This window comes from Chenopodium album, chromosome 19 (genome assembly GCF_948465745.1).
Source record: "Chenopodium album chromosome 19, dcCheAlbu1.1, whole genome shotgun sequence".
Taxonomy (NCBI): Eukaryota; Viridiplantae; Streptophyta; class Magnoliopsida; order Caryophyllales; family Amaranthaceae; genus Chenopodium; species Chenopodium album.
Genome location: NC_137852.1, coordinates 5,719,190 through 5,731,539, shown reverse-complemented (window position 1 = coordinate 5,731,539; position 12,350 = coordinate 5,719,190). Strand labels below are relative to the sequence as shown.

General features: G+C 35.9%; 3 protein-coding genes across 3 annotated transcripts; 1 reads left to right on the top strand and 2 right to left on the bottom strand.

The window, feature by feature from the left end:
* Positions 1-427: 427 nt before the first annotated feature.
* Positions 428-2,024, bottom strand: LOC145595174 (uncharacterized). Its single transcript, XM_081651548.1, has 8 exons — positions 1,996-2,024; positions 1,690-1,853; positions 1,454-1,573; positions 1,315-1,358; positions 1,096-1,221; positions 932-1,016; positions 784-840; positions 428-700 (listed from the first exon to the last, which is right to left on the bottom strand). The coding sequence occupies exons 2-8, from the start codon at positions 1,828-1,830 to the stop codon at positions 623-625; spliced, it is 651 nt and encodes a 216-aa protein (XP_081507674.1). The 5' UTR covers positions 1,831-1,853; positions 1,996-2,024; the 3' UTR covers positions 428-622.
* Positions 2,025-3,175: 1,151 nt separating this feature from the next.
* LOC145595019 (uncharacterized) lies at positions 3,176-5,836 on the bottom strand. The gene is made up of 8 exons (XM_081651371.1): positions 5,683-5,836; positions 5,032-5,193; positions 4,801-4,920; positions 4,665-4,708; positions 4,448-4,573; positions 4,250-4,334; positions 3,568-3,624; positions 3,176-3,481 (listed from the first exon to the last, which is right to left on the bottom strand). The coding sequence occupies exons 1-8, from the start codon at positions 5,824-5,826 to the stop codon at positions 3,404-3,406; spliced, it is 816 nt and encodes a 271-aa protein (XP_081507497.1). The 5' UTR covers positions 5,827-5,836; the 3' UTR covers positions 3,176-3,403.
* Positions 5,837-6,633: 797 nt separating this feature from the next.
* On the top strand, positions 6,634-11,780 carry LOC145594569 (ultraviolet-B receptor UVR8-like). The gene is made up of 9 exons (XM_081650887.1): positions 6,634-6,916; positions 7,347-7,614; positions 8,408-8,601; positions 8,689-8,736; positions 9,479-9,551; positions 9,753-9,924; positions 10,326-10,757; positions 10,847-11,038; positions 11,437-11,780. The coding sequence occupies exons 2-9, from the start codon at positions 7,362-7,364 to the stop codon at positions 11,498-11,500; spliced, it is 1,428 nt and encodes a 475-aa protein (XP_081507013.1). The 5' UTR covers positions 6,634-6,916; positions 7,347-7,361; the 3' UTR covers positions 11,501-11,780.
* The last annotated feature ends 570 nt before the right edge of the window (positions 11,781-12,350 follow it).

The window sequence follows — 12,350 nt, the reverse complement described above, 5'->3', positions numbered from 1 at the left end:
GAAGGTACTGGGATTGAATGTTTTATCTTTTAGTCAAATTGTTTGAGGTAGCTTTAGGTCAATTTGAAGTAATTTTTAACCTTTTTAGGGTAATATGATATCAATATAAATAGACAATGAAATAAGTTTAATAAGAGAAAACCCAACTTATTTGCTATCACAAGGGCTAAAGTGTAAGTTTTGCGGTAAAAATGGGCAAATGGCTATTTGAAGTAGCGCTTTATCCCTAAACCGTGATTCTGTCTTGTGATAAACGAAACTTGTTTATCACAGAGAGTCAGAGATTACCTTGGCGACCTTTTTTATTTATAGCAAAGTAACTTTGATCTCTAATGGGTAACTATTATTTATAGTAGGTAGCGTTTGATCATTCTATGACAAATTTATGATGGATGTACAACCGATTATATTAAAAGTTTGTGTTTACTTTGTATTTATATGAAGAGCATAGTCACCTTTAGGATTCAGGGATATATTGCTAGTTCCAACCATGCTAAACAGCACCATTATTATCATGGTGATTACACAGTTTTAAGTTCATAATTTGCACAAAGAAAATATAATACAGTGCTTTAAACACTTGTACAGATGAATAGATGATGTGTTTTAAGAATTTAAGCCATTACTTAGTAGCTACTTGAAAGGCTCGAAGAAAGCCTTCCGGCGGCAGCCCACCACTGAACTTGTGCTTGCCATTGATCTGTTAGTAAAGAGGAAAAGAAAATGTTGAAAAAACCACATTGAAACACTTGATCATCCATCTCAAAGTTTTGGAATACTCACCACATAGTAGGGAACACCACCAAGGTGTGCTGAATATTTTTCGAAATCTTCGTTCACCTTCAACAATCAACATATACATACATAAAACAAGCTCATTTTTTCATCAAATTTGCAAATGCCATCCATTTAAGTAGAACTGAGAAGATACCTCCTTGAGGCCATTGTTTGGATCCTCAAGAAACTCGGCTGCTCCTTCCACACCAATCTTCTTTGCACATTCCACTAGGAACTCCCTGTATCAATCAAACGCCACATAGTTTATCTCAAAAATCATAATCAACCACTAAGAAATCGAAGGACTTGAATACATACCGGTCACCTATATATTTTCCTTGTGTCATGTATCCGCAAAAAAGCTCCTCAACAAGATCGTGTTGCTTATCGAGTCCTTGTTTTCCTGCAAAATATATTAGCCTGTGGCTATCCAGAGTATTTCCCCTGCATTCAGGTGACAAATTTAGCCAACTTCTTGATTAGTACATTACCTCAAAATTAAGTTACAAAAAACGAATAATATTGACATTAACTTACGTTAATCCGTCCATGATATAGTTCAGGCCAAGGCTCTTAAATGCCTGAAGTTTATACAGACAAATTAGTACAGCAAAGATATTACTCCGTATCATATAATTGTGCTAATATTGTGGAATGCAGATGAAGATTTATATACCTGAACTGTGTGATCTATGATTTGCTCGTACCGAGAACCAAACTTTCTTTTATAGAAATCCCTCTTGTTCACACCTTCTTTCGGAGCAGAAGGCTCAAGGAAATACGGGTGCCAATGTATCTTAAGAGTACAGAAAAATTCATAATCAATATATATGTGATCACAGACAACAAAAAATGTGTTACATCAAGAAATAAACGATAAAATTGAGATTATTATGTAATGAAAAAAAAAACCTCAAAATTGAATTGGTCATTTGATGCAGCAATAGCTTTATCTAGATTAATTTTGCCCACATAGCACCAAGGACATAGATTATCTGAACTGATATCGATTCGAACCAGCTTTTTTGTTGAATTGCTAGCAGATTGAGCCATGAATTTGAGGTTCACCTGTAATACTATTAAGTATATAAAGTTACATTTAGGCTGTTAGGCATAAACTTTATTGTCTTGGAACTACAAGAATTACGCTTCTAAACACTAGAATACTACTACCTTCGTTCCTAAATATGATATTAAAGGTTAAGGAATAGAAATTACCAGTATTTAATCTGCAGAGGAAAGACGAAAAGTTTTGAAAATTGGAAAAAAAATGGAATTGGAATTTTGATCACAATGAATTTAGAGCATTTGGTAAAGAGAGAAAGACGTTATAACTTATTGGGGGGATCGTTGACTTCCCGCGGCCGTAATCTCTCACCAACTACCAATCTACCATTATTTTTGGACTTTACCAACTTTGACATCATAATTGTCGAGGAAGTACTAATGTAGGTTTGATATGTATTTTCAAATACATATCAAACCTTAAAATATTGAAAAGTATTGTAAAGCACATGAGGTTGAGAGAAAGGAGGAGAGAGATGGGCACGTGGGACCAGTTTTTAAATGTACCATTGAATGTTTATATAATATCATTGAATGTGTAGTGATACTATTTCTACACGTAGTTAGTACCACTGAATGAATATACAGTACCATTGAATGAATATATAGTACCACTGAATGTTCAATGATACTATTTAATCATCTAGTGATACTATTAATCACTCAGTGGTACAATTAAATCCAGCACATGGGGGTGAGAAAAAGGAGGAGAGAGATGGGTAAATTTCATGCGAAATGTCTCTTATGCCCCTTGATATGTATGTCCAGGTACCTATCAAACCTCCCTTTAGAAGGCCTCATAATTGTCTGTAGTAAAATTGATAGATTTACTTTTTCACTTTTGAAATGGATTTTTATTAGAATAAATTCAGAAAGATAAGATAAGGACTACTCCAAGTTCAGATAAGACAAGTTCAGGATAATAAGATGAGATTATACGAGGTATAAAATAAAGAATTTCATGTGAAAAGAACACCGCCTTAGTTTATTCGATTTTAGAAAATTAAGGTTTATAGATGTTTTAGTACAACTAACTTAATTAGTTCTTTTTGTCATGGTTAAAATGACTATTGTGATGTTTACTTTAGTTTAAAATCACCATAAAACATGGTTTGTAAACATCTTTTGTGTGTGATCTTTTGAACTAGGGTTTGCATTTAATCTAGTATTTAAAGTTAGTTTACAAAAAATAATTCCTTTTTGCACTTTTGATTTTGGGAGCATTGGATGAATGGGAAACTATCTCATCTGGGTAGTTTAATGAGTACATATTGATCCCGTCAAAAAAAAAAAAAAAAAAAAAAAAAAAAAAGAGTGCATATTGAACTCGCCATTGAATATATTACGGAGAATATATTATTGCATTCATATTCCATGTATACATCACGATTGGACGATTGCTACTCAAAACATCAACAAAGAGACATTAAATGAACTCCTCCAAACAAATACCTTAATTACATAGAACACAATTCACACTCTTCTTTGATATATTTACCCTCTTAATTGAGAAAACTATTTCCAAGCAAATAGTAGCAGCCTTAGACAGTACAAAGGGGAATTACTTTGCTGTGAGTTTGAAAACTCTTTGGAAAACCTCAGGAGGTTGTCCACCACTTAATTTTTGATCGTTGTTAATCTGTCAAAGAGAAACCAAATCCTCGTCAATGATGCCAAGATAAGTAAAAGGCGCAGACTAAGGTTTCTCAAGTATTCAATACTCACCACGAAGTATGGGACACCACTTATGCCTGCAGAGTATTTCTCAAGCTCTTCCATCACCTTAAAGACGAGAGAAGAAGTGAAGTTCAAAAAAACAAATATAAGATGATGAAACAAAATGCTTGTTATGTAGAGCTCCAAAAGATATAAGATAGCTTGTCCAAGCTATTACATTTTACATAAGCTGCCTTATAGAATGAGAAAAAGTAAGCTTACAGTTAACTCTGACTAAGCAACAGAGGTTAAATGGAGTGCAATTTTGGTGCTGCATATGTACGAGTATAGAAATGCATTTTAGTGACTAAAAAGTATAGTCTACCTATCACAAATTAATAAAAAGGAGGCAGGTCATCAGGGCGCAATTAGTTTGTTGAGAAAAGCTGAGAGAGCAACAACAGACAGTCCAAAGAAAGCTGTGAAAGCTAGTCTAAAATTATGCCCACGACATAATGCTCAATCATGTACTGAGGGTACATCACTAGCATGCTCAACAGCATGAGACAGGTGGATACTATGAAAACTTTCTTAGGTGCATCCGAAGATCTGGAGTGATGAAACAGGATAATTCTGCTATGGAGTACTAATTGTTTCAATCAGCAAAACAATTTGCAAAACTATCAACCAGTATTAAGATATCTAAGGTAAGAGAAAAAGACATAAAGATAAGGGATGGAAGGGTATATACCTCCTTGAGACCATTATTTGGGTCCTCTAGAAACTCAGCAGCACCTTTTATTTCAACCTTTTTAGCAGACTCCACCAGAAATTCCCTGCAATATGAACATCTAATAAAATGCAATAACTGAAAAGAAGAAAAAGCCATAATGAACATCACGCATGCATACAAAGTGAAGATTAAAAAATGTTTCGAAAACGGACATACCGATCACCTATGTACTTTGCCCTCGTGAAGTAGCCGAAGAATAGTTCCTCAACAAGATCATGTTGCTTGTCGGACCCTTGCTGGCCAGCATAATATATAAGCCTGTGACTATCCAAAGTGTTTCCCCTACATATATAAATCCCAAAAGTTAAGAATACCATGCTAAAATTATTTAGTAGAGTTGTTGATTATAAGCTTATATATGATAACCCCTTACGTAAGCCCATCAATGTTGTATTCCAAACCGAGCCCTCTGAATACCTGCAACACAAATTGGCATGTGAGTTTGTGCCAAATGTAACTATAAATAGTTTTATTGAAGTAAAAATAGTAGATAAGAAACTCTGCCATACGTCTGTCATTCGTGCTATTATCTGTTCAGATCGCGCACCAAACTTCTGCCTGTAAAAATCCCTCTTGTTCACACCCTCTTTTGGGGCAGAAGGATTGAGAAAGAAAGGGTGCCACCTGATCTGTAACACAAACTGATGACTTAAACAAGCACGAAATAGAAAACAAAAACGGAGTATAAGCGATTTAAAAAGAATTGGGGGAAATCAGTAATAGGGTTACAGGAAATGAACCTCAAAATCAAACTGATCTTTTGATTCAGAAATAGCTTTGTCTAAATTTCTTTTGCCTACAAAGCACCATGGGCAAACAGTGTCTGAACTGATATCAATTCTTATAAGCTTCTTCGCCGAAGCATTAGCAGCAGCCTCAGCAGCCATTAATCTACAGTTTATCTGCAGTTTTTTGAAACTTAATCACAATATGAAATGCAACAGCTTCTTCTACAATTTCACCAACTACAATTAATTCTAACCTTCCTATTTACATGATTAATTTCATTAGCAAGATAACACTATGCAGGAATTAGTCAATTAGATAGCCAAAAGAATAAAAGAATAAGCAATTTAGCCATATGTTGCAAGTATCAGGTAAATTAATCAAGCTGGCACATCAAATTAATCCCAAATCGCCAGTCCATAAACCCAGAAACCCCCCAGAAAAAAAAATCCCTAATTCTTTCAAATTCATAATTATAAAAGGAAAAGATCAGAACTTTGATTAAACTAAAGCATATAATCATGAATATTTCAAATAATAAATAAAGCAAGCACATTTTAGCTTAGAATTCAAGTAATTCCATCCAATAAAGAAAATTTGAGAGCAACATTAAATGATAGAGCATAATCAGGAAAAGAATGAGAGAGAAAGAGAGAGAGAATTACCGGTATAATCGTTAGAAATGTCGTGTTTTTGGTCAGACAATGGTGAGGGAACTGGAAACGTTTGGAGTTGAAATTGGAGAAACTTCTCTGAAAATTGAGACCAATCATCGGGGTAAAGACTAAAGACAATGTATTTTCGCACATAAAAAAGTCAAAATGTATTAGGCAGGTTCTTTTGAGCTTCTGGATAGGCAGAACAGAACATATTTCACCTAAGTATAGCAGATTTTAACATAGCAGTGCAAAATATATTTCACATAGCTGGACAGAGCAAAGCATAGTTGAGTAGCTTTAAAGAATCGGGTCTACTCGATTCTACGTATAGTTTTTTTGTGGAAAGAACCAAATAGTATTTGGTCCAGTGAAAAGAATTGTCACCTCACAAATATAAGGTTGTGGACTTGTGGGATCAATCCTCACTAGCACTAAAGGCAATTTGAAGGTGGAGATTCCCTTATCCTTACCCCTTACTCGGAAAAAGGGTCTTACTTGTGTACCCAAGTCGAATCAAACTATGTAACAAACTAGCAAATGAGTGCCCAATGAAGTACTATTTACTATCTTTAGACATTGACATGTTGTGAAAATACGAAATCATCCATTGAAATATTGGATGAAATTAGAATCATCTATTGCTTACGAAGGACAATAATGTAGACTCAATATCAAGTTGAGTCTTAGATACTTATTGCAAAAATTAAACCAAAATAATACGGAGTATTGTAAATGAGACTCAATCTCAAGACTAATAAGTAAGTCTTAAATACCCGCTACAAGAATTAAACCAATCATGATACTTGCCATACACTTGATGTGAGGTCCTAGGCCTGTTCTGATTTACTGAAATGAAGTGAATATTTTATGAGATGGGGAAATAAGGAACTAAACTTAAGCCGAAGAGATTAGGTTTTACTACAAGAATTAAACCAACCACAAAAAACTAGCATCAACAAATCCAGAAATTCAGAAAAAGGGTGTTTGTTTCTTGCCAATATCAACGACCACCGACCACTTGCTAGATTCCCCAGGTAATCGGAACGCTATCTCTCAAATTCCCCATTTTCTCTCTCTTAGGAATCTTGCAATTGTTAAAAAAAAAAAAAAAAAGGAATCTTGCAATTGTTAAAAGTCACCTTCTTTCTCTTTCTTTACCTAAAAAACCTCATCATTTTGTTTATTTCTTCAACGATTTGCTCTTTTTGATCATCCAGAAAAAACCCCTAATCAAACTAAGGTAATTTTCTACTGTACTTTTTTTTATGGAACCATTGCATTTTATATATCCTGCATTTCGAATTTCTTGCAAATATTCAATATTTTTTTGGTTTTATGTTGATGATTAGTCGTGCGTTAACAATTAATTTGTTTGTTGTATTTTGATTGGTGTATGAAGTTATAAAGACTGTAACTTTCGCAATTATAGAGGATATATACAAAAAAGTCTAATTTTGTGATGACAATGATTTATTTCAGTTTCATTTTTAAGTAATTGTGAAATTTGTTGCGATTAATTGATGATTTTGCATATAATTTTTGAGGCGTAATTGGGTATATTGTGTATTTGCGTTGCAATTGATTTAGGGTTTGAATAGTGATTTGATTAAGAAAGAACAAGTATTGCAAAATGTCAATTTAACTTGAACCTCTTTATTATCGATTTGCAGTTTAATTTGTAAAAGATGGAAATTGGTGAAATTCTTGGGGAGTCAAAACCTGTGTCTGTGCCAACAAAGAGTGCAATCTATGTGTGGGGTTACAACCAACGAGGGCAGACTGGGAGGAAGGAGAAGGACCAAAAGTTAAGGATTCCGAGGCAGCTTCCACCGGAGCTATTCGGTTGTCCAGCTGGAATCAGTACTAGGTGGCTGGATGTTGCTTGTGGCCGGGAGCATACCGCCGCTGTGGCCTCTGATGGGTCGCTTTTTACTTGGGGTTCACATCTCTTACCTCAAATCCATCCTCCTGCAGTTTTGAACCTCTGTGTAACCTCATTATTCTTCCTATAATTTTTATGCTGGGACTAGAATAACTATTAGTTTCGTGTTAATTCTCTTGTCAATTTTACCTACGTAGTTGAAACTGGATAGAGGATAGTTGATTGTGATTTTACATTATGCCTGAGTGTTTGTGGTGAAAATGGTTGGTAGTTTGATTTTGCCTCTGGAATGAAGAAAGTAATATGATTGCATTGTGTGGAAATGCATTTTCATTGATGTGTTTATAAGTGAATGTGTTACGGACATATTGACTAGGGAAACACCACCTCCTTTCCTTGTTTGTGGATTTTGCATTCAGATTTCTGTAGTTTGTTTTATTTGGAGTTTGGACTCTATTATTTACTGCAGGGGCTATGATTTATTTTATGTACGATGATATTCTTTTTGTAGTTCAATATAAAGAAAACTAAATACGAAAAACTGACTAGTCCTTTAAAACTTGATTATGATTGAAGTATGATATGCTTGAGTGCTTCTTCACTTGAATTATCTATTGGTGACATTATTCTAAGCCATGCATTTAGTTGTTTCGTTTGGTCTGATTACTATGGACATCCATTTCCATATGTTATCACTTTTCAATTGACTGATGGTTGATAGCTTATGAAAAATATTTTGACTTTTTGTTGTCCGCTCTTCATGTAGTAGTATTAGACGTTGTTGCTTCTGATGTCTATTGCCCATGCTATGATTGGACTTTGATTATTATGTTTTACTATCTTTGGCAGGAGCGAATGACTTTGGGCAGCTGGGAGATGGAACTGAAGAAAGTAGGAAATACCCGAAGAAAGTAGACCTATTAGATACTGAATATGTGAAATCTGTTTCTTGTGGAGCGAACTGTACAGCTGCTATAGCAGAGCCTCGTAAAAATGATGGGACTATATCAACTGGGAGACTATGGGTGTGGGGCCAAAATCAGGTGACGCTAAGTCCCTTTGTTTTCTTGCAGCTATTCACTTCATATTTTTGCTCCAATATTTTAAGCTCTTTTCCTTCGTTACTTCAGGGCTCAAATTATCCTCGTCTATTTTGGGGAGCCTTTGCACCAAACACTGTAAGTCTTATATAGTGCCATGTCAGCATTCTGATTGCTTGAGTGACTAGAGATGTGAAAATTTAAATAATTGCTTGAGTGGCTCGAGTGCAACATTCATTTTGATGTTTATATGGCCAATTCTCAAGATTAATGGATAATTCACTGTATGCATCACCTTCATGGGAAGGGCTCTATAGATAATGCAATAAGACTAGTATCTGGAGGAAGAAGATAAGTTAGTTCGTTAGAAGAGGAATGTTATATATAAAGCTCATCAGGGAGTAGGATGTACGAGGAATATTGATGAGAAGTTTAGGGAGACAGGACGTACGATGAATATTGATGAGAAGGTTTATCTTGTTGGTTTTTTATATTGAAAAACTGAAAATGTCCACCCACTTAATCTGGGATCGTATGCTCTATCTGGTATTTTTTTGCATCAAATTCAATCTACTATCAATCCTTCCCCAAAAATTTTCTTCCTAAGTTATATTTTCTGTTTATTCATTCCATAACAAATTGGTACCAGACCAGACTGTTCTGGTAGATTTGATTGCTCTATAGATTTTGTGTTGATCCATATTTGAGCAGCTATGTGTATGTGTATGTTTGTGCATGTGTCGCATAACCTATGCTGTAGCTGTTGTTATCCTGCTGTTAGTAATGCAGTTTGCAAGTAATCGATACGCGGTTGTTTCCTTGTGCTTGTTAGTCTGCAACTTGCTTACTATTCCACATGGCAATGTGTGATTGTGTACAGGTTGTCCGTCAAGTTTCCTGTGGATCTGTTCATGTAGTGGCCTTATCGGAGGATGGTCTTCTCCAATCTTGGGGTAATGTTCTGCAGTGTGTCTTACTAGTGACATCACTTTTCTTGTAAACTTGCTCTTGTCTCTTCCATTCAGATTGTTTTTATTAAGGTGGTGGGGCCATGGGAGGGAGGAGGGGGTGGGGCCTTACCGTAATGGGGTTTTCATAATATACTTCATATAATGTGGGCTTTATTAACTAGGATGTAACTTATCTTCTGCCAGGATACAATGAATACAGTCAACTTGGCAGAGGATTTACCTGTGAAGGATTGCAAGGGCCAGGTATTGTGAAAGCATATGCTAAACACCTAGATGAAGCCCCTGAGCTAGTGAAGATCACTCAGGTGTCATGTGGGGAGTACCATACTGCTGCTGTATCTGAGACTGGTGACGTGTAAGTGATCTAAAAGTACCTTCTTGTCCTTCAATGACAGTTGTATTTTTAGCTCTCCCTTTCCCAAGCTCAAGGTTAATACTTACCAAAAAAGGATTTCCCTAGACTCCCACTTAAAGTTCATTACTTATACTCACATTTCCTGTTTGTGTTATTTTCTGAAATTTGGACTCACATTAACCTACCTGCTTCCCCTCCCTCCTAAATCCTTGCATTGCAAGTCAATGTTAGCCTTGAGCTGGTATGGAATATGTGCTAGCGATGTTATTGCTCATGCGGCACAAGTAAACAACATTGACTCTTGTAAACATATTTTTTAGGGTCTATTATTCTATCACATGGTTAAATAGGCATGGCTGTTTGGATATAATCTTGATAAAAGCCTATCTCTGCTCTGGCAGGTATACTTGGGGTCTTGGCAACATGGGTCAACTAGGGCATTGCTCCCTGCAATCTGAAGATAAGGAATTAATACCCAGAAGAGTGGTTGCTCTTGATGGGATTCACATTACAGGTGTTGCATGTGGAGGTGTCCATACATGTGCAGTGACTGCAAAAGGAGCTCTCTATGCGTGGGGTGGTGGGCAAGTTGGTCAGCTTGGCCTTGGCCCACAAACTAGTTCAGCATCTTTTGTTTTCAAGGATTCTCTATTGATGCTTCGGAATATCCCGGCTTTGGTTATCCCAAGTGGTGTGCAGCTTGTTTCTTGTGGCCACTCTCACACACTTATATCTACCTCAGATGGGAGAATTCATGGATGGGGATATAATAGCTATGGTCAGGCATCAAATGAGAAGTCTACATATGCCTGGTACCCATCACCAGTTGATTGGTAAGAACCTACATTGATGCAATCTGGTGTGCGCAAAGTTTGTTATTTGACTGTATATGACAACAACTATAAACAACCGCCATTTGTAGGTGTGTGGGAGAAGTTAGAAAGCTTGCCGCTGGTGGTGGTCACTCAGCTGTGTTGACTGATGCTTGTTCGTTGAAAGATTTATGTGAATTCAGGCTTGCTGAAAGTGTTACTCTGGCAAATGCTGCTCACATTGAGGATGTTGCATTCAGAACCAGCTCTGATGCTTTAGTACGCCTTTGTGGAAGATTGAGGTAATTTTCCTGCTCAGAATTTCTTAGGCTACTATTTTGAGGCTTGTGCTTTATCTGAGACAATATATGTTTGATAGTCCTCTGCTTTTACAAAAATTTAAAATTTATGGTCGATAAAGTCTTGTGTTGGATCCACTTGATGTGCTATCAAGTACAATCTCCATTAGTGACCATCATCATTTTTCATACTTTGTGGCCTTACTTTAGTACATTTTTAGGATGTTCGAAACAAGGGTGTTACTTTTTCTTCGATAGTTTGGGTTTATGATTGAATTTTCTTATACGTCGCTACTTAATTAAGTGACGAGAGGATAGGCAACTGATTTCAGAAGAGGGGAGTGTGAATTATCGTCTGAGAAGCATAATGTTGATACTTGATATCATTTCTGTGTGACCAGGGAGCTGCAATGTGCTGGTGGATGGGAATCGGAAGATGATGGGTCTGGTCTAATTAGACCTTGACGAAGCATTTGGTGCAAGAATCTGGCTTCCTTAGCATTTTAATATTTTTATTGACTTGGGGAGATTGCTATTGGCTGACAGCTGCCGTCGCTATTAGGAAGGTTTCAGCTGTTGGATCTTTAATCCGTATTCCCCTGTAGGTTTTATTATCTGTAAACCTGAAAATAATGAACTGTTGTATTCGTCAGCATTCAACAATTGTAATATCCTTACTCTGATACTTATTGATACCGAATATTAATGTAATCTGCTCCAAGTGCTCAGTATATGAATTGAATAATCTGGTGAATAAAATTATGTTTTCCAGTAACAAGAGCAGATTTAACTGAGGTTATTTTGCTAATAATCTTGTCATTTAATCATATTTTATCCCTAAAACCAAGTATGTGTCGATTTGCAAGAAAATTGAAAATTGAAAATTTTTATTGTAAAATCCAAGTGATATAAACTGTTTACAGCTACTAGCAAAAGTAGGAATGTAAATTTGTGTTAACAGGCTCACAGCACAAGGGCTGCTTATATTTTCAACCAAGCATTCTTGAGACTTTTAAAATGCTGCTCGTTAACCCTAAACCATATCAAGGTTGCAGCTAAGGGCTTGTTTGGTAAATGGCTTTTCATTGGCTTTTTGGTTGGCTTTTGGCTTTTAGCTTTTTCATTTGGTCAAACATCCAAAATTTATGTTTGGTAAATGGCTTTTTCAACCAGCTGAAAAGCTGGCTTTTAAGCCAAAATGAAAAAGCTACTTGGAGTAGCTTTTGGCTTTTGGCTACCTAAGTTACTAATAACATCCAACATCCAATTTTACCAAACATTTTTTTAGAGTAGAAAAGTCAAACAGCCAACAAAA